Raw genomic sequence first — 22,734 nt, forward strand, 5'->3', positions numbered from 1 at the left:
GTCTGAAAAAGATAGTGCTTTTGAATGTGGTTTCCATTCTTTCTTAGGGCAAAATAGAACACAATTTAGTATATCTTTTTTTATATTTGCTTCGCGGTTACCTCACCGGCCCATCGCAACGCGGTTTAAAGTGACTTCGTCTGTCCGTGTACCAATTCAATGTGGGGCATTCTCGAGAATTAGTTAACTGTGCTGTGCAGAATATCTAATCATGCTTTTGTACTCAAGTGCTGCAAGTGAACACGGCAGCTAAACCTAAAATGCGGGTTTACTTCTCTCAATATGGGAGTTCAACAATTTTGCCAATACCTCAAAGACACAAAATGTTGGATTTAGACACAAATCACAATGTGCGAAACTATCAATCTAAGAATGCTATATCTAGGTAATATCTCAGTTACTTCTGACCTGTTAAACAAATTGAACTTGAGTTTCCACTGCCTGCAAAACCCATTGGAACTTAATACTACTACTACTACCCAGGGCTTAAAACATGGAAATTGAATGTTTTCCTTTATTAAAATCCAGAGTATGTCCGTGGCGTTCATAGCTAGATACTAGCAATTAATGGAGACTTTGAAGAGGAAGTTGTAAAGTATACGTCAGTTTCTCTAGTCATCACCTTCAAGTTCCAGTGACCTGAGGTGAACCGCTTCATGAAATGGGCGACTCGGAGAATATGAAAAATACAGTGCTTCCATATTGAGTAAAAAGGAATTGTATGGGGGATTCGCCAACTAGAAACTTTACATGGCTATGCGTACTTACTCCAGTCTACGTGTCGATTATGCCTCTTTTATCCAGAATACAATTTTAACGATTTTTTGAAATGGAAAAAGATTGACTCCAATTTTGCTAGGGTAAAATGAACATATGGAATGTATGAATAGCAATGTGAACGCCGCCCCGTGTATAAATTCCATGTATGATCTGCATTTCAGACGACCCGCATCTTTGCACTTGATTAAGAAAATTCGTAACAAATGGCTCTGCCATGGGTTTCAAGCACTTAAGCGCTGGTAGCCACATTCAGCTGTCGGAAGACACCAGCAATGTGGTTGGTCACTTGTGGTGTCCTGGGCAGATCGTGTCCACCCTGGTGGTCGTGGAATGATTGCAGGTCCGGGTTGAACAGGTTGGCCAGCTGCACACCGGAGGGGAAGATAGGGTCCTTAGCACCAACGATGTGGGCACTAGGCATGTTGATCAAAGACTCCTGGGGCAAGAAGTTGAAATCCAAACCATAGCAGTTGGATGGTGGCGGGATTTTCTTAGAGTTGTGCAGAAGTCCCTTCTTGTCGTCCCAGATGCCCCCAACAGGCTTCACAGTAGCTCTTGAGATTGCAGCCATGCTATCTTGCTTGGCCTTGACCACTGACTCGCACTTGTACTTTGTGCGGCGGGCTTGGTCGGAGACGGGCAGTCCGTTTTCCTCCAGGAGGGCATACTCGATGCTTCCGTTCATGAAAACGACGCACTTGGGCGCACAGCGCATGCGTCGCTCGTGACCTTCACGAGACTCATCCATCATCATTGTGATAACTGGGACGGCACCCTTGGAGAATGTGCAAATGCAGTCATATGGGCCGTTCTTCTCAATGTAGTTGGTGAGCCAGTCGGCACTCTCACGAAGTCCCTCGAGGGAAGGTGTCTTGAACCACGTGTAGGCAGTTGGGATGAGGTGACCCATGCCCTTTGGTGGCGCGCAAGAGACAGGACCATCAATGAAGTCAAATGTGTAGGCATTGCCTAACTTGCCCATAATTGGCACTGTTGAATAATTGTTAGCTATGGGATCATAGATGCTGTCAATGAGAGTACTACTCACTCATCTGCGCCTTGAAGATGGTGGCGCTAGTAGCGTGACCGTGAAGCATAAGAACACGCATTTTGAATATGATAATCGTAGACTTCTAAGTTGATTGAGGGTATAATGTTTAGAAGGAAAACTCGATGGATTTCTGAATTTGCCTTCCTGACGAGAGGGCTTTTTGTACCCTTTCTATCTCGGGGAGCTTCTATCACGGTAGTCGCCATCTTGATCCATCTCCACTTTCCCATGTAGGGAACGCGAGCACCATAGGCTGTTGTTGAAACGACTCCGATATCTCTGTGTTTCGAACCAATGGTTTGCGATGATCTTTTGCCTCTCTGATCGCCCGGGCGTAGTTCATAGTGAGACGCAGATGATAGAAGCCTCACACTAGGGTCTTTCAGGAAGGAAGTGGAGTGTAGACATGAGGTTTTAGCGGCTCAAAAGATCGCGGAATGTTCTTGTTGGATTCTTCTCCAGATTATCATGTCGCAGAACTGATGATTGCCACTGTCAAGTTTCATTGCGATTTTAAACTAACCAGACTCGGAATCCTGAGCGAACGGGCGCTGAATCGCCCAATGATAAGTGTATACAGATTGCCGTTTGTGGACGAGGAAATTTTGAATAACCTCATTTGGAAATCGTACGGAGTCAAAGCGGTGGAGACTTTGCGCCTAGCTTGTTTCGGATTTTCCTCTGCACGCCATGCTTTATTTATCCAGAGAAAATCAACTCACGTCATCTTCTTCAGCCCCCACGGAGCTGGCCGTACTTTGGTACGGGGTCCACTTTTTATTTATTTATTGTTATTTCTTTTATTTGTGCCGTGCCAGGTCATTTGCCAGAGGATCCAAAGGATGAGAAAATACTCATTAGCCCTGGCGGAGAGCTTATGCTTATAATAGATCGATTTAAAGCCACGATTGAGATCCTGCAATGACGTAGTGATGCAAGATATGGTTCAGTTTAAAGAGATACAAACAAAAATTTAGGGTGACTTTGCAATGATCCAGTATCACTAATTTTCCGGTTGGGAGATAACTCTAGTAACTAGATAGAAGAATTGATTTTTCTTCAATTCATTTGACCGCGCCACTGATTTCTCCATAAAAGTGTTTCATGTCGGGGTTGATAGTTATGATCAACCACTCTCGCCTCTTAAACGCAAAACGCGCGAATCGTAGTTACCATATGCATGTAAAAGCCGAATTAAAGTATCTGAGATCGGAAAAATTGGGAATAACAACCAAATCTTTCGTGCTATTGGAGAGCCACGCCCGAAATCGGGCGTTGAGGTTCCAACTCTACCATGTAGATTTGAGACTGGAAGTCGTGGCGAAGGCAGCTTGTGGATTCGACCGCTTGAATCTTAGATGCCAAAATATCTGCATACCACGAGTTCCCGTGTTTATGCGAGCATGCCGTGGATTACAGCCCAGACTCTCTACGGGATTTGGTCTTGGTGGGTTTCTTGATAGCTGTGCCGCGGACAAGGAGCCCTAGTTGAATAATAAGCTCACGAAGTGCCTTAGTGCATGTGACGGTGTGACTGATCAAGAAACTCCTACTGACCCATGTTTTGTACATAATCTATATTATGCCAACATCTAAGCAAAAAAGGAGAATGCGCAGAGAGGGAGAGATTAGACCACACGTATAGTGGGGCTGCTGACAGGAATTACTATGGGGGCTTTAATATTGTAGATCTTCGCACAACCCCATTTTCCCAATGAGGTCATAGCATCCAATAGCAAAATAAAATACTAATGCACCATGCACCATGCAGAATCCTGACGTGGTACGAGAAAACACCAATTACTTCCTCGGAACCCCCAAATCGTGGCAAACAAACTCTGCAACAGAGATGATATCTCAAAGCCATGCAAATTTACATGCGAATAGGTGAGGTAGCATGTATTCATACAAAATTATCACATAGAGTGAGGTTATCACCGAAAGCTATGAATAGAACCACAGGACATGAAGTGGGACATCGCTTTGAAAGTGGAATGGCCGGTTATTGCCGACAGAGTGGCCGTATGGTTGGCACACTAAGCGAACGCTAGGCCATTGGTCAAACAGACAGGGGCTAGTGGGAATGACGTGCTAGGAGAGGGCCGTTCATATCTGACAATTACCCCATCGTCATCCACTCAGCCTTAAGCTAATTGCACTATGGACGTTAGTAGCTCTACACGGCGGCCATGGCCGATCAAATCTCCTTCCATTTTGGTCCATTACTGCAAGAATGCCTGCAATTCCTTCATCCTTCACGCATCATACGAGAGCGTCATGCTCAACCCCGCTTGCAATTCAATCATTACATAGGCCTGATGGTAATAGTTGGGCGAGACATCATGGCGCCTCTGTGTTGGAAAGTTGGAAGTCTAGTTCAATTTAAATCATAGGAGTAATAAACAAACATTAGAATAAGCTTACGCTTAGCGGCGACTATCTTGGTGCTCAGGCCTGGGAAGGTTCAAGAATTCGAATGCCGGGAGGAAGAGTACACAACCAATGCAGTAATCTATTAGGCTAGTATAGAAGGTCGCTCGTCTTAGCTATTTTATTCTTTAAGTATCCATCAAGAGAAAGGAACAGAAGAAGATATTTGGTCGTAAACTAGTTTCATATTTCAAAAGTTTATGTTGTAAAAGTACTCAAAGAAGTAGAATAATCAATCGCTGAAATAACAAAGATTTTCGCTGCATTAATCGCTAACGACATGATGTGGTGGTGATACAGGCGTGGTAGATTCGGCCTCGGTCTTCTCCGCCAGATAAGCTGAATTATTCACCCCGCCAGCAGAGATTGTTCAGTCCGGTGAAGAGCCAACCTAAGGATTCGCCTATCCACAATGCAAAAGGCCCAGAGTGTCATATAACCCGACACAACAAGGCATTATCAAACTAGCCTTAACCCAAGTGCTCTTCCAAGTTCTTTCTTAACCAAGGGGGGCGCGAGGATCAGCACCCCGCTCAAGCATCAATCGCACGGCCTGGCCAGATTCCTGCATAACGGCCTGATGCAGAGAGGTTCTTCCGGCGCTATCAGGGATTCGAACCATCGCTTGGCCTTGATTATCATCCAAAAGCAGGCGTACGACATCTGAATGGCCCTTTAGGACGGCCAAGTGCAGTGCAGTGCGTCCCTCGGCATCTTGCATAAGAGCGTTCGATCCAGCCCGAAGCAGTTCAGGGATTAATTCGATGTGGCCTTCGGAAGCGGCTATATGTAAAGGAGTTTGACCCTCGTGGTTGAGTAAGTCTACATCTTCGGGGCAGACAGAGAGTAGAAGGTGGATGATGGAGAGCTTGCCAAAGTGTGCGGCAAGGTGAATGGCGCTGAACCCGCTTAAGCCAGAGACGCTAAGACGGGGATCTGTGGAGATGGATGGATCAAGGCCGTCCATACCGTCGTTAAGCATTCCTGCGACTGAGGGATCCATGAAACCGGTGTCCATGCCCATGGAGAACGAATGTGAATCCATAGACTGGGGAGTAGAAAAGAGGCTTTCGTCAGACATGAAAAGATTTTGAACCATGGCATCGTCGGTCGGACCAGCGAAGTCGAGGAATTCATGGTTCATTTTCCAGTCAGGCATATCTGGGATGGTGCTTGGTTGACTGCATGGACTTAAGTAACCAGTCATGTTGGCCGCCTGCGGCTGCTTTGGTTGTGAGGAATGCTTTATTGTTGGGTTCTTGTTGGCTGAGACATCAGGCGAGGCGGAGATTGTCCTCGCATTTGTGTGAAGAGAAGGTGAGATAGTACGGGGTTGAGTCCAGACGAGCTCGTTGGGCGCACGGCGCCGTCTCTTAGTACCCTCAGGGAAACCAGATGATCGAGCAGCTATGACATGGGTTAGTAAGGAGGGGGATAATGAAGCATGAATCGACATACCAGAAGACATTTTGTAGAAAGGATGTTTTCAAAAGATTGTTGAATGAATGTAGGACGTGAATTAATGCTATAGTCGTAATACCGTGAACGCGCAGCGTGGGGGTATCTTTCGTCTCAGATGCAGGCCTCACAAATGTAGGATGAGGCTGGTATTTAATAAGAATACCTTAATAGCACCGAGTGGGGTATTGATCCTGATGTATAGGAGAACGAAATGAATTTATGCAGGCTATGGTAGTTATTTATTGACTATAGCGCATAAGCACCAGCCGTGGTCGAACATGGCCGATAAACGCATCAGACCAGTGAAACAGAGTGGCCCCGTGGCAAAATGCGTATTCAACGCTGTTCCGTATCAAGTGGAGTTGGGATCAACCGACGTGCTTCAGGCAGACCAAACCTGGTTAGAAGAGGTTAGCATAATTTCGGCTTTCTTAGAAAAATATGTTTCGTCACTATTGAGTTTGTGCGTTTACGCCCCATTAGTCTAATGCGCCCCCAAGCCGAACGGGGACAAGTTGATAATGAATGGCTATTAACAGCGATGATGGCACAGGCCGCAAAGGTGGACTGGTCGAATCCTTCTCTGCAAGAAATGCTTGGACATTCGGCGGAAAGTGCAGAATGATCATTCATCGTGATCATAAAAGTGGGTCGTTCGTCCGGGGCTAGTTCCTGGGGGCATTTTGGCCCCGGGGCCATTTCATCTGCGACATTCGGCGGTGGACAGCAAGAGCTGTCTCCGTTCTCCAACATGTTGGAAGACTAGCTTTACAGATCTGCAGCGCTAACAAATATGAGGTAATATGCCTTACTTAAAATCGAAGTTGGTTTATTGGGTCTGCCGCGCATGGTCACATTCTTCCAAGGTTTGTGTCAGTTTCCCTGCAGAAAGAATAAGCATTCATTGAATGGCTCCGAGCCGCTCTGATGCTCCCTGTGGGGCGCCAAGAAACACTGCAGACCCCTGCAAGACCAGAAACCCGGATTGGACTAGCATAGCATCTTGCTTTCCCTTTTGGAAAATAAAGTCAGCACTAGCCACTAATAAGTGGAGGAAAGTGAGAAATAAGACCAGTGGCAACGGCCCAAGCAAAAATGTAAGCAATGTGTTGAAGTTTCATCAGTCACCAAAAAAAGATACAAGTGGAGCATTGTAGTTCGTCTCAGGTTCTGAAACCAAGGAGATTTCCGTCAAGTTTCTGCGGAGCATGAAAAAAAGGGGGTTCTGGGTTAGATCATATGTCGATCAAACTTGCAAGGCTGTGGATCAACCTTGAATCTTGAAATGTACGGGGAACGGAGAGAAGGATTGGGTGACGCGCGCCAGGGCCAAAGGAAGGTGTCTCCCGATGTCGTCGTCTTATTTCCGTGGATTTTCGGGTAGGCCGAATTACCATCGGGCGTCAGCATATGTATCTATGCGTGTGGTGCCGTGGCATGACCGGTCTACCTTCCTGAGCCGATATAGGAGTTGGGGAACCTTATGACCCATGCAATGGTATGAACCTCTATAGGTCAGAAATGCCGTACACTATGTTCGGGGGTGCTTTTTATGCTCTCGGCCTGGCCGAAAAGAATCACCACTTTCCCAATTTACTACATCCATATCTATATCTGTTATGTATAGTCTTTGAGATACTCCAATTTGAAGAACTCCAATTTGAATGTAACCATGAATCGCATTTTACCCACACTACAATGTTGAGATAACGCCCGATCGCTACACGCATCGGTGAAGCCGTGGATCATGATTTTGATGTCGATGTTTCAAGTAACGTACAGAGGCAATTTGGGCGTCGGGATTGAGCTACGCCTAGTGCCCTGAGCTATCTTCAATTCTATTTGATATGCCAAGGGAAAAAGTTGGTGGATCCCTCCTACTAAATTCATGGAAAGCCGTGTTGTGCGAGTCAGTTAGCTACTCCCTGGCTTTGGTTTGTAGGGAGGCGTGCATAATCTTAGTATTTCAAAGTTAATGGAAAATACGGGGTGTGGCTCAGTGGCCACATGGGCTTGGGGTCGGGCAACGTGGGCAACGTGGAAAATGTGGCGTTCGAGTGTGATCAAGACGTGTAGACGCGTCGTATGTTGAAAAGCTGAACGTGCTCAAGGCCCAGAGAGGATGTACACAGGATTCGGGATTATTCAACTACAGAATTAACTGAAATGACCTATGCTTCAGTAACTTGGAATGATCATTTGGCCTGATGAATTTGCATCAGAGCAAATTAGGAATTTATGCGAGTAAATGTGCGCCAGAGTGTCAATTAGCTTATAGAAGGATTGTACATATAATGTTGTGTAAATATTCATATCGGTGTGAAAGTATAAAGTAGTTAACTCAAGGTTGCTAATCATGTAGCCAAAAAATGACTACGCGCTCAATTAGGAGTCAAAAGGAAATTGGAGAAATCGGGAAAAATTAGATAAACATTACACGCCAATTAACAAGAGGATGTCGTGCCACCAACTCGTGTCAATTGATAATAACAAATATGAACGCGGAGATTCAATCCGTTCCACCCATCGAGAGATTAGTAGCGTCGAGCCCCCATTTCTGTTTCGCCCTCGGGTTTGTCTCTCATAGACTCGGGAAGCTTCGCCAACCGCAAGCCCGAGATCACAAAGAACGCGACAACAAAGATCTCCTCCAGAACAGCCATGCAAAGAAGAATTGTGACATTTCCGGTCAGTTGGTTGAATTCGGGGCGCAGATGTTGCGAGAAGTCTCCGATGATGCTGTACAGGTATCTCGCAAGCATGAAAGGGATAGACACAGCGAAGCAAGCAAGGAGTCCACTTTCAGGCTTTGGCAGTTCATTCCACCTGGGTGCAAAGAGAGCGAACATGCCAATGAAAAGCACATACACTGCGGGGAAGATGATGACGGAGGCCTTGAGTTCACTGTTGGTTGACATGTCGCCGTCGGCGGATGACCAACCACCATAGATGCCGAGTGCCAGACCAATTATAACCACGATTGAGGCAACGCTGAATATTCGTTGAGGGATGATGGTGACCCATTTGTTCCTGTTGGTGACATTCGATTAGCCAATTTATCTCACATCATAAGACGGGTCTTAGAATCAGAAGTTCAACTTACAATCGGACGAACAGTCCCATGTTCAGCAAGGTCAGTGGAGCAAGACCAATTCCCTGGCAAATGAGGGCGCCTCCATAGGTTGCCGTGCTAGGGTTGTTTATTGAAGCAAGCTGGAATGCACCTGCTAGTACACGCAAGATAGACAAGGTGACAATGGCGATCCATCCATCTGAACGCTTAAATCCATGACGGAAACACAGCACGGAACCAAGAATAAGGAATGCCGAGAAGAAGAACAGTTGAATGACAGCGACGCCATCGCGGTAGGTAAACTCGCCCTTTGGATCCAACCCCATTTTGTGTCGTAACTTCTTTGGTTCAATAAAGAGCAAGGAAGATAAGTTGAGATAGAAGGTGACAGGCGCAATGCTTCGACTATGATCACCAAAAGGAAGCAAGAAGTATAGGAAAGGAGGATAGGATAGCCACGAAAGAAGATAAAGAAGAATTCGAAGGAATGTGAACGTGATTAAGTACAATTCTGCGTGTCAGACCCCTTAGCTTACTTCGGGCTAGCGTTGTTGGGGTGGAAGAAAAACTTGAATCTTAAAAAATAGATAGTCCGTAAATGGCGCACGCGTTCTTTGTCTGGGAAAACTTACAAGGGTAGTATGGGGCAGGGGGTCATCATGTGGGATTCATAGCCCTCTCTCCACACCCACCTACCCTACTTGCTGCAAGAGAAAACAGCACCCTAGACGCGCCTCGCTGGAACACGGGCGTATTCCTAGAAAAGCGTAGTTACCAATTAAATAAAAGAAGATTACGGTGTTGACAAATTGGATTTGGAAGATTCTGTTCACTAAGGGGCAAGAATATCCACTTGGTAGGTTACAGAGCATAAGCTTTTCCAATATACGCAATACTAAGCATCAGTATATTAAAAAAGAAAAGTCTTAGCAGTTTAAACTGTAGGGCAGATTAAAGATCAGCGGCGCGGTTTGACCATCCGTAGGCAGTGCACATCTCTCCGCCGTCGATCATTTTTCGCAACCACTTCCAGAATGGATTAGGCCTCATTCCCGAACAGCCAATGATACCGTATGGTGGTGTGGGCTCCGAGCCAACCACGAACAGGCATGACCCCAATACTACCCCTGCGAGCCGCATCTAGATCTGCTCGAACGTATCCGCGATAACGTGGTTGTTGGCCCAAGCGTAGCGCTGCCTAGTCTACCCTGATCTTCTTTGTCAAATTAGTAGAAGATGCGACGCGCTGTTGGATTTACCTAGCGTTGTTGGTACCACGTCAAGCAGCACCGGAGTATCTTTGAGGCAAGACACATTCCCTCCGGCCCATTGTATTCTTTCTAGCAAACCCTTGAATCGATGACGTGGGGAATATGGGAGAAAATGGGCGTTTCCTACCGACGCCGAGTGAGTGTGTGCAGGTGCGCTTAAGTTGATAGGTCGACAAAGGGGAAGCACAATTTCCAAATCAAGCTCCGATCGGCAGTCACCCGTTCAGCCTTGTTGTTGTCGGTGCAAAGTTGTGGTTATTAGCTTATGGATCACGGACATTAAAGCTCAGGTAGCAGCATTAATTCAGACAAGGTAGCGCTCAGTAGAATTCGAAAACAGATTACCCCTCGGACACACTGGCTATCTTTCCCAGCGCCCCACCCAGATCGCGCTAAACTGAATTCGGCCAGTCAAAGTCCCCTCTTTCCTTGATGTATTTCATCGCCGCTTGGCAGACAATAACCAAATAATTTCCGACGCATGGATCTATCTATATTCTGCCAAAGCAAACCATCTCTACACACAGGAGTCATTATCAAGATACCAGCCTGGTTTTGATATCATCCAGTCAACCTTGGAAATACTTTCAAAGATGATCGTTACAAGATACATCACAAGTTAGGATGGGGTGGCTTTTCCACAGTATGGCTTGCAAAGGACATATAGTCAGTTTATCCCTGACTGGCTTTGCTCATTCCTAGCTAATCTCACGCCAGTCGCAATCAATGGGTCTCGTTGAAAATCATGACAGCAGATTCATCGGCATCGCGAGAGCTGCAAATCTTGAAATATCTGGAAAGGCATTCCCGAGGAGAGCTTTCTTCGAATCATTTGGTTCAACTTCTTGATGCCTTCACCCACGAAGGCCCTAACGGAGTCCACCAATGTCTTGTATTTGAATTAATTGGCCCTTCAATTGATAAGGTCCTTGCAGACTACCATGAGAGCCACGACAAGCTCTGCTCGGAAACCGTACTCCGAATGTCTACGCAGCTTTTAAAAGCCGTCAAGTTCATTCACAGTGCCGGCATGTGCCATGGAGGTGAGGTCGCTTCCCCCTCTACGTCCATGCGAGAGTCGCTTCCATTGTACTCACTTCTTACTAGACATTAGTGGCCGAAACATCGCATTTATCTGCACTAATTTGTGGGAACAGACTGAGGAGCAGCTTTTTGATGTTCTCGGACTCCCGGAAGTTGAGCCGCTGACCCGGGTTGACGGGACGCCTTTAGGAAATGGATTGCCGTCCCAGCTGGTCAAAGCAGCCCAATGGGACGACTGGATAGACGAGGACGACGAAGATATCAGACTATTTGATTTTGGATAGGGCTTCTTTCAAGGACAGGAACCTGAAAAGCTGGCCCAGCCAGGTTCATTGAGGGAACCGGAGACGATTTTCACGGATAGTTTTGATTATCGGGTCGACTTATGGCGCACAGGTTGCATGGTGTGTCAACATATCTTTCCTTGAAGCAGGAATACTCACGGAGATATCAATTGTAGATTTATGCTTTCTTATTCACGACATGGCCATTCTGGTATCTTGGCGAGGATGAAGTCCTCATTTTCCAAATGATTGGCTTTGTGGAGAGGTTGCCGGCCGAGTGGGAGTCTAAGTGGACATCAATGTTGATGAGGTCTAGCCATGATCTGGAACTAGAAGAAGGTAAACAGACTGATGCACAAATAAGCCTGTTGCTCATTTTGCTCAAAGATTACGGAACGTCGAGGCTTGAACGGAAGTTTGCTGGGTTGGTGCCTAATCCAACACTTAAACCTCTACTTCATGTGATTCAAGGATTGATGCGATTTTTACCGTCTAGTCGCCTGACTGCAGAGGACGCACTTGTTTTATTTAGCAACTCTCGGGAATAATGATAAAGAGATCGCTCGTCTACTATGAAGAGGAATCGCGTCATCCAATACGGCGAATACATCCAACACATACCAAAACGCCAAAACCCAACCCCAACACATTCTTCTATACCATTTCAATAACAGGTATCTGTTCTTCGCGTTTTCAACCCAGTCACAATTATTTTCCGCAAAACTCCGGGCAATTCCGGGCTTGATCCCTTTGCCGACGAAGAATTCTGGGTTTTGATCCTTGTAAATGTGTTTAAGTTCAAAGCCAACTGACAGCGTTATCTGACATGCTTGTCGAAATCCAGCTTTGAGGGTATCATCGGTTATATTCGATGCAAGCCACTCATCATATTCTTTGACAGCTACGTCTTTGAACCTGCCCCTTCCCCCTCTCTTCTTGATCCTGCCCCAGACCTTTCCATGGGAGACTTTCCATGGGAGAATAAAGTAATTTACAATTAATCACTGGACAGTACAGCCCAATACGATCTATACTACCATCTTTTCGGCAGGTGTTGTTTTCATAATAACATTATATGGCCTAGCGTCGTTAATAGGTACGGGTCGAGAAACAAAGCGTGTTTTGTCTCAGAGTAATTTTTTTTTCAAATTATACTGTAGTCTCCATACAAGGCTCAATAAAGTTTTGGCGTTGTGATGCTCGCAGATAGATCCGAATTGTGCAAAGTACGCTGAGCTGGGAAAATATTCGGCGATCCTGATGTTCCAGCCCAGCCCAGAATGAAAGCCATTTAATCCCTAATATAAATCCCTGTTAACATATTCGGTGCCCTGCCCTTCTCTCCTATTCTTTCCTTTGTTTTTATGCTGCCCTTGTGGCCATCCATAATCTCGAATGAGATAACTGCATCTGGGTCAAATCAAACAAAGATATAAGCTTCAACCCTGGATCGGAGATTTACATGGCGCATTTGTCTTTGTTGTGCGATTTGGGCTTGTTTTCAATATTTTGTTGGTGTGACAACGCTTTATTTGGAAAGTCTTTTTGCTTTTGGCCCCCATCTCACGAGCCAGAGAACCACTCATCACAGTCGGAATTTTACGTCACGCAGCAAACCCATCACACGAAAACACGAGAAAGTGGGGGCAAGACCTTTTTTGGGTGATAAGGGGCCAAAGTATGGATTATGTTCGAAGAATGCCAGTTCAACTCCTCACAGAATATTCCAAAAGTCAACAGCTCAAAGATTCTATAGTGTGATGCTCTATAGCTCCACATGCTGATATCCTCCCTCGGTGATAGATTATCGCTTGATATTTTTGCATGATTCTTCCCACCATAAGAGTGGTGCCTTTATTGCCGTTGCGCAACACGACGAATTCTGACTAGTGTCTGTTTCGTCATGCTTCAAGTCAGCTCCATAGGGCCAAATCCAGCCAATAAGCTGATATGAATCTGCGGCACTATTTAAAAAAAGGTGAGTATCTTGAAGTGTGGCAAGACCCTTCTTCAAAAGCAGTAATTTTTGGGGCATTGACATCGATGGGTTGCTTCATCTGGTAAGGGCCATGATCTTTGCTAATGATCTCCCCATCCACGTTGAAATAGCCCCCGATATGCTCCTTCCAAGAGGTAGTTGGCTGATATCAGAGCATGTTTCATCTAATTATGGGCTTCGTATATTATTCAAATACCAGCACCTTGAACCTTGACCATTAATTCCATCGCCTGATGTCTTACTATATCCAATAATAACCCGTAGGTGATAGTATTCACGGGTCTGTTTCTGCACAAGATCTATCAGTCGCATTTGCGATAAGGAATCATTCCTCCGTCCACACTATCGTCTGGGATTGGAATAAATCTCGATTAATACTCTTGACTCGAACCTTGAGTTATACCCGTGGACACATACAAGTCTCATAATCATGGGATCAGTCCTACCAGAGCAGGTGCAGGCCACCTCCATCCAGGATCTCCCTGTGTCCAAACTCCCTTGTTTCAACGTCAATGCCTCAAAGCCCGACAACAACTTAAAATGGGCGCACACATCTACTGTCCACAATGTGCCTCTTCATTCTAGTATTGATTCCGAAGCGTTACTCCGCCGTTACGCACGCTTCGTTGGCGATATTGCCGGCTCAGATCAGGTAGCATTCCTGGCGGATGCTCCCGAAATTGGGCATGTATTGCTTCAAGCTGTGATCCCGGCCCCAGGTCCCTCGGGCAAGACCTCGGAGCCACAGGTGGAGTTTGTTGCAAACGCGACTCCTCGGGATGAAGCCGATTTCAAAATAATCATCACAACCAGCCATGTCATTGGGGCGGCAAAGGAAGGCCCATCGGTCCTCTCGGTCGTTTACACCCAGCCGGACATGGCAGATATTACCCTCACAATAAGAAGCGACCACGCAGGATCGTACGCAACACGACATTTGGCTGAATTAGCCGCGACTTACTTGACCTCTGCAACATCGGAGCAGATCATGGCTGGAGCTGGACTCGAGCCATCGCGCGTCAACTTCGAACCTTACCGAGATGGATCGTCGCCATACAGTCTGCCGGTCGACAATGGTGTTAAAAAGAACCATGGTTATCAGAGCCCAAGATTGCTCCATGGCGCATTTGAGGAACATGCTCGACACCACCCCGACAACATCGCGTTCGATTATCTGTGCCGGGAACCTACTGCCACGTCAACTCCATCAAGACAGCCTGGAAACCATCGCCGCGATCTCACTTACGGCGAGGTAAATACCTTGGCCAACTTCCTTGCCTCTGAGCTGGGTCTGCTGCTACAGGTGCTTGAAGATCAATGGCGTCCTGCCCTGGGTGATCAATACGCCTTTCCCTTGTTCATGTCACCAAGCCCGGACCTCTTCCTCACTAAGTTGGCCGTTCTAAAATCTGGTCACGCCTTCAGCTCCCTTCCAGCTGATGCGCCGCCTGAACGAATCCGAGCCATTGTTGAGGATCTCGGCTCCCCAGTTGTTCTGGGCTCTGGCCCGGTTCCGTGGCAAGGGATTCGAGGAGATCAGGAGGAAATCGACTACCTGGTCAAGGAAATCAAGTGGATTGATATCACCAACCCAGACAGCTGGCGAAAGGATCTTATCATACCCGATTCAGTCGAATCCTCACGTGTTGGCGTTCGTATTCCAAGCGAAACTGATCTTTGCTACCTCTTCTACACCAGCGGGTCTACAGGAAAGCCCAAGGGTGTTCTCGGCAGCCATCGCTCTGCCCAGGTTACCGTCGAGGCAACTCTGGCGGGACCTCTATCGCATCTTCCTGCTGGCCCACGTCTTCGTTGGCTGAACCTGAGTGCCCCATCATTTGACCCTGTCATTATCGACACTTTTGCACCATTGTTCCTTGGTGGCGTTCTTTGTATCGCCGAGCGTGATCTGCTCCTCACAGACATTGAGGGTTGTGCACGAGAACTTAGCGCCACTGCCTCATATGCTGTTGCCAGCTTGGCGCTTTTGATGCGCCCCGAGAATATGCCTGCACTGAAGACGCTCATTGTTGGTGGAGAGGCCGTCAACGGACGAGTTATTGAGAAGTTCGCGGCGGTCGAAGGATGTCCTGATGATGATCGGCGCTTGGTCAATGCCTATGGACCAACAGAGACCACCATTTTCTGCACTGCTGAGTCCTGCACACAGCCTACGCGAAGCTCCGTCATTGGTGGGGCTTTGGACTGTGCCTTCCTACTTGTTGCTGACCCAGAGGCATTGAGCCTGGGAGAGTTGAGAGAAATGCCTCTCGGTCTTGAGGGTGAGCTTATCGTCGGTGGCCCACAAGTTGCTTTGGGATATCTCAACCGTCCAGATGCTACTGAGGGTGCATTCCTTTCTGTGGACAAGTTCCCTCAGCTAGGCCTTCCTTCCGGCACCATGCTTTACCGTACCGGCGACAAGACTCGCGTTGTATGGGATGCAACTGGAAGACGAAGCATCGACTTCATTGGCCGTATCAGCTCTGAGCAGGTCAAGTTGAATGGTCGCCGCGTTGAGCTCAGTGAGATTGAGAATGTCTTGACTAGTGCAGAAGGCGTGGCTACCGCAGCTGTCGTGGTTATCAAGCCCCCAGAGGGAGGTCGAGCCGAGATCAAGGCATTTTTGACAACTTGGACTGATGCAGACCCCGAAGCGGTCGAAGAAAACTGTCGCTCGCAGGGACACAAGCTTCTACCTGATTGGATGTGTCCTGGTACTTACACAGTCATGGAGAAGCTTCCATGGACACTCAGCGGCAAGATTGATCGCAAGACATTGTTGCAAATCGCCACTGGAGACACTTCAAAGACCGCTCCTGTAGCGAAGACACCATCCCCTACGCCTGTCAAGCCTTTGCAGAACAAGGAGGATGTCAAGTCACTCCCACTGGATTCAGCATCAATTGTCAACCGCGGCTTGGTTTCTGCCATTGGCGAACGTGTTGCAGACTCACCCCTATCGACATCTCTTTTGAGCCTTGGACTGGACAGTCTGCGCGCTATCATGCTCCTCCAGGCCATCCGGGGCGATGGTATCGATGGCTTGGCATTGCATCAGGTTCTTACCCTGAAGACAATTGATGACCTTGTTGGCCTCGTCGACACAAAGAACCCAGCTTCCCAGTCATCAGGCCAATATGCGGTTGCAGATGCACCCCTTCAGCCTGAGACATGCGACGATGAAATGATTGACGATGTAGACGTTTCTGCTATCTCACCTGATGACGAGGAAGCGTTGTATGAGCTTGGCACAGCTACCAGACTCCGCCACTTCTCACACCATTGCATGGATCAATGTTTGTCGTACCTTGGTCTGGAGCCAGCTGACGTTGAGCGTGTTCTACCTCCAACAAGCACACAGACCCGTATCATCTACCTGAACACACTTCCCGAGCATGTCGACCCTACCCTGACCTTCCATCAGCCTCAGGTGGAGCATTTCCTATACGATCTCCCTCTCGACAAACTTGAACCTACTCGATTCAGAAACGCTGTGTATTCCGTTCTCAAGCGACATGATGCTTTCCGCACACTATTCTCCGAGGTCAAGCACTCGATTGCTCCATTTGCTATGTGCATCTTGAGCAAGAACTCAAAGCGTGCCACTATTCCAACAGTTGACGTCGTCTGTAACTATGACCCCAGCGAAAACAGTCTCTGGAACAACACCGTTGTGTCGGCTCAACGCACCGCTGAGACCTCCATGACTCCAGACAAGCCTGGTGTGACCGTCACTTGGGTCCGCTCACCTGACAACTCCCGATATGTCATGGTTCTCACGCTCTTCCATGGTATCTATGATGGTGTTTCTCTCGCCCATCTCTGTGAAGAGTTCGCCGCTGAGTACGCACAGCCTGGCAAGCTATCCGGTATTGCCAGCTGGACTGGCGACGGCTCTAGACTTCCCCTTCTGTCTATGCGCGAGACCATTGGTCTCACCTACAACTCCACCGATGAGATGGAAACCATGTTTTATTGGATGAGGAATGCCGCTGGCTCGGGTCTCTTCACTTTAGGATCCAGTACCCCTATCGCCGATGGAAGTCGAGCACTCACTTTGCCAGGACAAACAGAGACATACTTGCGCGGATGTACCCTATCCAGCAAGCTCACCATGGATCAACTTGCAGATGGCTCTGTCTCCATCCTCGGTACCAGCATGTTGGCAGTAGTCCAGGCTGCATGGATCAGTGTGCTGGCCCAAACCCGCGAAAAAGACTCCGGAAAGGACAAGCTCGATGTTCGATTCGGCTCTGTTCTTCATGGAAGACAAACGCAAGACCTATTCCGCTGCTTAGCACCACTTCTGCAGACCATCCCATTCCGCATGGGAGTTAATGTCGATGGGAAGACCAAGAACCTCACAAACCGTGAGATCTGCCAGTCACTTACTGAGCAGAGTGCACAGTCGGCACCATACACCGATATTCCTTGCCCATCTCTTGACATGTACCGAACTGGAGAGCGACTGATGGATACATCGGTCAACCTGCAGGCTTATCGCCCAGCACACTCACAGGATGGTGGTGTTCCTCGCGAACTACCAGGATGGAGCCGCGACCACAATCTCTTGATCCCGTACAAGGAAGTCGATATTGGCATGCCAATTATGATTGAGGTGTGGCCCGCTCACTCCTTTGATGGTCCGGATTGGAGTCGCCCGATGACCTTTAAGAGCACATATCATGTTGGCAAGTCGAAATTCCCTTACGTCAACGAAGAATATATGGCTGGTGTCATGGGTGCATTCGATGAGGCTTTGGTCCGTATTATGGAGAAGCCAGATGATGAGTTCTACGTTGCATAATGGGCAAGATGAAGTGCTCTATGGTGTTTTTTGATAATCATGATTATGAAGCTTTTTCTCTTTTCTCTTTTTTTTCTCATTCCCTTATCTTTTCCCTTTCGATTTCGTCTTCCTGTCCGCGTCCTTAGCTTGTTCTTCTCTGTTCGGTTCCTATGTTATACATGTTGCTATAGAAATTACTATCTCCCCTTGAAGAATTATCCTCAATTTCAATTTGGAATAAATGCATGATCAATCATTTAATTGTGACTAGCAAGAAAGGAGCAAATTTATTTAAAATGGCAATATAAATTGGAAAATGCAAAATATTGCACATTCGTGTATTGAATCAGTAGTAACACTAAATAATGAATTACCTGGGCACCAACTCCTCGCCGCGCGAATGAACAAGTAGGAAACAGACCACTGAGGTGGAAGGGTATCGTCAATACATGACAGGCAATGCAACATTGAAGGACACATGGTATAGAAAACGCGCCACAGGTATAGTAGAGGGTGAAATGCAATAAAATGGAGCCCATCATAACAAAACAAATGCAAAATAATAAAGAGGGTGTCAAAAACGGGTTTAAAAATTGCTAACAAGCACCAAGGCCTCAAATGGATCCTGGTTCATGCCATTCTTGATCATGCTTGGCTTCATCGGAGTTAGACTCCTTCTCTTCTCCAACAGTTTCATCAACATCCTTAGCTTCCTGCGATGGACCCTCATTGGGAGCATCCTCGCCGTCCGGCTTTTCCTCTGCACTTCCTTCAGCGGCAGCGGCGGCCGCCGCAGCTTCTTCAGCTTCTTCCCTCTCCATCTCCGCATTGCGGGCTTGTTGTCGATCCCATACTTCTTTTCGAATACGATCGTCTTTGGCATTACGAAGTCGTTCAGCCTCTTCAACGCCGCCGCTCTTCTTTAACTTGCCCTCTTGGACAAAATTGCCAAGCTCCTTCTGGAATAGCCCAATCCGTCGGGTTTCCAGTTCCTTCTTTCGAGCCTTTTCAGCTCGCTCAATAGCTTCAATGCGGCTCTCATGGTTTGGCTGTAGGGCACGAACTTCGCCCAAAACGCCATCCTTAGCCTTCATGGGATCAACTGTGGGATCAAACCCAATATTTCGTGAGACAGCACGTAAGACAGGAGCACCGGCAACACCAGTTGTACTCTTCTCCATCGCTTGTTCCTTGGTAGCTTGTTCCACCAAAGCAAAAGTCTGAGCTGCCTTCTCAAGATCATCCTGCAAGTCGGCAGCCAAATCTTCTTGCATAGTAAGCTGATCACGTTCCTCACAGACGAGTTGCAATTGTTTCTCCCAGATCTTGGTCCAGATTGGTTTCTCACGTGCGAGGAAATCTTGCATCTTCTTAATCTCTTTCATGACGTTGCTGACATCTTTGCTAACACCCTCTAATTGTCTTGGGAGGGGTCGAACACCTCGTGTAACCACGTCTTTCCGAAGATCCTCGACAAGATCTTGCAGATCATCAACTCGTGCAACGAGACGTTCCGACTCATCGGCGAGTTCCTTCTTGCCTGTGTTAACTCGGGCACGGCCGGCATCGCCCTCATAGGTTGGAACGCCCACATCCACTGCGGCAGTCTTAACCTGGCTGGCCTTGGAGCGAACGGCACTCATTGAGCTAGCAACATCAGATGTAAAGTTCGAGTAAGTTTGGCGTAGAACAGCGAGATCTCGGCGTAAACTTTGCAGTTCCGCAATCTGGCTTCCACTCGCAGCAACTGGCGTCTTGGTGGCTTCAGGAACACTAGCTGCCACTGGGACAGGCCCTTGGGGCGCTGCAGCCAGCCGAGCCATTTCCTTAGCAGCTTCCAGCTGACGGTCTGAGACTCGTTGAATAGCTAGCCCTTGCCCTGCCAACGACTCTTTGACACTTTCCACTAGGCTAAGAACACCCCCGAAATTGTCATCAAAATGCTTTTTGACTTCATCTAAATTGTCCACGTTTAATACAAGGACCGAACGATCCTTGACGTCATTCAAATCTTCTAGCTCATGTCGGATGCCAGAAATCGGATCTTGAACATAAATTTCAGGTAAATCGGCACCATTGTTGTGTGTATTCCAGGCGAACTTCTCGATGAATGCCAATTGTAAACGTCCAATAGTAAGATCCGCGATGCCATCAGGCAAAACGTATTTCTTGATTTTGGTTTTGTATTGTAAGAAGAGTGTGAGCTCCTTACCAGGTGACGGCTGCTCTATCGCATATTGGGGGACAGAGGGAGGTGTGGCAATGCCAGCCGGCTCGAGTCGCGCAGCCTTGGGTGTTTCTGGGCGGGCCTCTGCAGCAGGACCAGCGGTTTTCTCAGGATCAAAAGCATCATCCAACTCTGGGGCCTTTGGAGATGGTGGGAAACTCAGTGGCTGTTTTTCGGGCTTCGCAGCCGGGATATCGTCCTTGGCCGGCGGTTCAGGCTTGTGGCTAATAGGACGAGGAGTCTCCTCATCCTCAGTCTCTGTGTTTGCTTGCGGAGAGCGCTCACCACTTTCCTCTTCAACTGCCTGGGGAACATTAGCTGCCGCTTGGGTCTGTGCAGCCTTGACCGTCTCCTGCATGCGATTAGAAGATCGCTGTCGACTGTGCGCATATGATCCTCGCAAGCGAACGGCATTGAGAGATTCGCGAACATCTCGCCCTCGGTTTGGAATTGGGGAATTCTGGGAGGGAATAACAGGAACTCCATTTGATGAAGTCCCCAGATGTTTCTGGATTTGGTATGCGGAGAAACGCCGCGATGCTCGCCGCTCCAGTTCTCCACTTCGCTGTAAAGCGCCTAGCGCATCATCTTCTTTCGGAGGTGGCGGAGGAGCTGGGAAATCTGGAGGGGCTGAAGGTGGGGCATTTTGTGAAACAGCTGCACCACCCTGAGGCGGTTGGCTGAGCATTTGTTGAGCCTCCCGCCGCGAGACATCTCGTTCTGAGTAACTGCGCTGCTGCTCGCTTGATACCGGCGGTGAGTCCCGACGACTCATTTGAGGTTCTTCCAAAGATCCCTGGCTCCCATATCGACGCGCCGACCGTTTTGGAGATTGAATATTATTCTGCGGTATAGTGGATGCTGCGGCCTCGTCGTAGAGTTGTCCAATATTCGAGTCTCTGCTGGAGAGGCTTCCTGCGCTAGCCTGCCGACCTGGAATCCCACGCCCCTCCTCCTTTTGTTGTTTCGATCGAAGTCGTGCTTGCTTTTTCTTCAGGCCATGGAGCAAGTTGATGATGATGTCGCGGATCTGGGGAAGATATTTGTCAAGGCTTTGTGGGGAGGCATCTTGGCTTAATGTGTCTTCAAGTATGGTACGCAATATATCTGGGACGGGGCCGAGATCAGACGTTTCAACGCCGATAGCATTGAAAGCCCGACATGCGAGGTTGAACTCGTAGCCCAAGCGCACATACACGTCAGATACTTGGGTTTCGGAAGCGTGTTTTCGAGACCAGTTGGTCAAGGCTTCGAGGAGCTGCTTTGTAGCGACCAGCAGATGAGTGACTCCTTTTTCGATTTGAGATATTTGTTTATCGGCCTGTATTGGAGAGAACGAAGATAGGAGACATTAGCATTGGTCACACCCTTCTTTGAGAGATGAGCCCACAGATCTGACACCTACCACATTCTTTACTGATTGCGAACGGCCAGAGGCAGACGAGCTGCGACCTGAAACGGAAGACATGGGTTCGACTTAATCCCAGTGGTTTAACAGAGAAGGGATAAGTAGGGTCTCCAGAGAGCCCGAAGGTGTGTTGACATTGATAAGTGACGATGGGGGGAAAGAGAGCGAGAGTTGGGATGCCAAGCAAACACCCAGCCTCCCACTATTCCAGCGTCCAATACCGGATACAGGCGGTCACTGTAAGGGGATTGGCCCGGCGAAAGCCAAAATTACCGTAACCCGGCTGTATGGTATCAATGTTCATGTGATTTTGTAGCGCTACAAGGCCAAAGCATCCTCTACATAGTTGAACCTGGTACGGGATTATAGATGGATATACAACTGGGCATGGGCCTATCCATAGTAGTCTCGAGGGCCAGGCTCCGGTGGTACATTTCACGGATCGTCAGAGCTATTGTCTCATTGTCGCAGACGAAAAAGTGGAGAAAAAAGCAACGCAGATGGATACAATTTCTCTGCATGAGATCTGAGCATTTAAACTCCGGTCTGTATAAAATGGGCCCTTGTGAATTTGTCAGTCGCGGGGGCGGTCTCACGATATTTAGATACAATGTATACTCATGTGCGTTGAGATAGATCGAGGAAAATACATAGTACACATATGGATGCCCAGTTGAATAATAGGAGTGATTTGTCTAATCTTCCCCCCTACTTGGTGCCGGCCTTTCTCCAGTCCCGGGATGGTGGCAATATTCTATGTGTCGACAAGGTAGGTAGCCAATCACTTTTGGAACAGCAGCCTTACAGTAGTTACTCAAGATTTCTTTTTTGAATGTGTGAAAAGAGATGCCCTCGGACGTGCCCTTATGTACCCAAGTGGATCTGCAAATCTAGACATCCGATCGGCCAGAACA

The 22,734-nt window shown here is 47.7% G+C and overlaps 7 protein-coding genes across 7 annotated transcripts; 3 read left to right on the forward strand and 4 right to left on the reverse strand.

The window, feature by feature from the left end:
- Window positions 1–1,009: 1,009 nt before the first annotated feature.
- On the reverse strand, window positions 1,010–1,889 carry N7478_007195 (uncharacterized protein; the record flags this gene model as incomplete). Its single annotated transcript, XM_056923409.1, has 2 exons — window positions 1,010–1,770; window positions 1,829–1,889. 2 exons carry the CDS (start codon window positions 1,887–1,889, stop codon window positions 1,010–1,012), a joined length of 822 nt encoding a protein of 273 aa, XP_056781446.1.
- A 2,871-nt stretch (window positions 1,890–4,760) lies between these two features.
- On the reverse strand, window positions 4,761–5,729 carry N7478_007196 (ankyrin repeat domain-containing protein; the record flags this gene model as incomplete). The annotated part of the gene is made up of 2 exons (XM_056923410.1): window positions 4,761–5,668; window positions 5,720–5,729. 2 exons carry the CDS (start codon window positions 5,727–5,729, stop codon window positions 4,761–4,763), a joined length of 918 nt encoding a protein of 305 aa, XP_056781447.1.
- A 271-nt stretch (window positions 5,730–6,000) lies between these two features.
- On the forward strand, window positions 6,001–6,347 carry N7478_007197 (uncharacterized protein; the record flags this gene model as incomplete). Its single annotated transcript, XM_056923411.1, has 2 exons — window positions 6,001–6,132; window positions 6,183–6,347. The coding sequence occupies 2 exons, from the start codon at window positions 6,001–6,003 to the stop codon at window positions 6,345–6,347; spliced, it is 297 nt and encodes a 98-aa protein (XP_056781448.1).
- A 1,909-nt stretch (window positions 6,348–8,256) lies between these two features.
- Window positions 8,257–9,121, reverse strand: N7478_007198 (uncharacterized protein; the record flags this gene model as incomplete). Its single annotated transcript, XM_056923412.1, has 2 exons — window positions 8,257–8,752; window positions 8,826–9,121. The coding sequence occupies 2 exons, from the start codon at window positions 9,119–9,121 to the stop codon at window positions 8,257–8,259; spliced, it is 792 nt and encodes a 263-aa protein (XP_056781449.1).
- A 1,690-nt stretch (window positions 9,122–10,811) lies between these two features.
- Window positions 10,812–11,394, forward strand: N7478_007199 (uncharacterized protein; the record flags this gene model as incomplete). The annotated part of the gene is made up of 2 exons (XM_056923413.1): window positions 10,812–11,109; window positions 11,174–11,394. The coding sequence occupies 2 exons, from the start codon at window positions 10,812–10,814 to the stop codon at window positions 11,392–11,394; spliced, it is 519 nt and encodes a 172-aa protein (XP_056781450.1).
- A 2,429-nt stretch (window positions 11,395–13,823) lies between these two features.
- On the forward strand, window positions 13,824–18,203 carry N7478_007200 (NRPS-like enzyme; the record flags this gene model as incomplete). Its single annotated transcript, XM_056923414.1, has 1 exon — window positions 13,824–18,203. One exon carries the CDS (start codon window positions 13,824–13,826, stop codon window positions 18,201–18,203), a length of 4,380 nt encoding a protein of 1,459 aa, XP_056781451.1.
- A 596-nt stretch (window positions 18,204–18,799) lies between these two features.
- On the reverse strand, window positions 18,800–21,880 carry N7478_007201 (formin-mediated actin nucleation enhancer; the record flags this gene model as incomplete). Its single annotated transcript, XM_056923415.1, has 2 exons — window positions 18,800–21,733; window positions 21,818–21,880. 2 exons carry the CDS (start codon window positions 21,878–21,880, stop codon window positions 18,800–18,802), a joined length of 2,997 nt encoding a protein of 998 aa, XP_056781452.1.
- Window positions 21,881–22,734: the final 854 nt, after the last annotated feature.

Source organism: Penicillium angulare (genome assembly GCF_028827245.1).
Source record: "Penicillium angulare strain IBT 27051 chromosome Unknown utg000004l_segment0_segment0, whole genome shotgun sequence".
NCBI classification, from domain to species: Eukaryota; Fungi; Ascomycota; class Eurotiomycetes; order Eurotiales; family Aspergillaceae; genus Penicillium; species Penicillium angulare.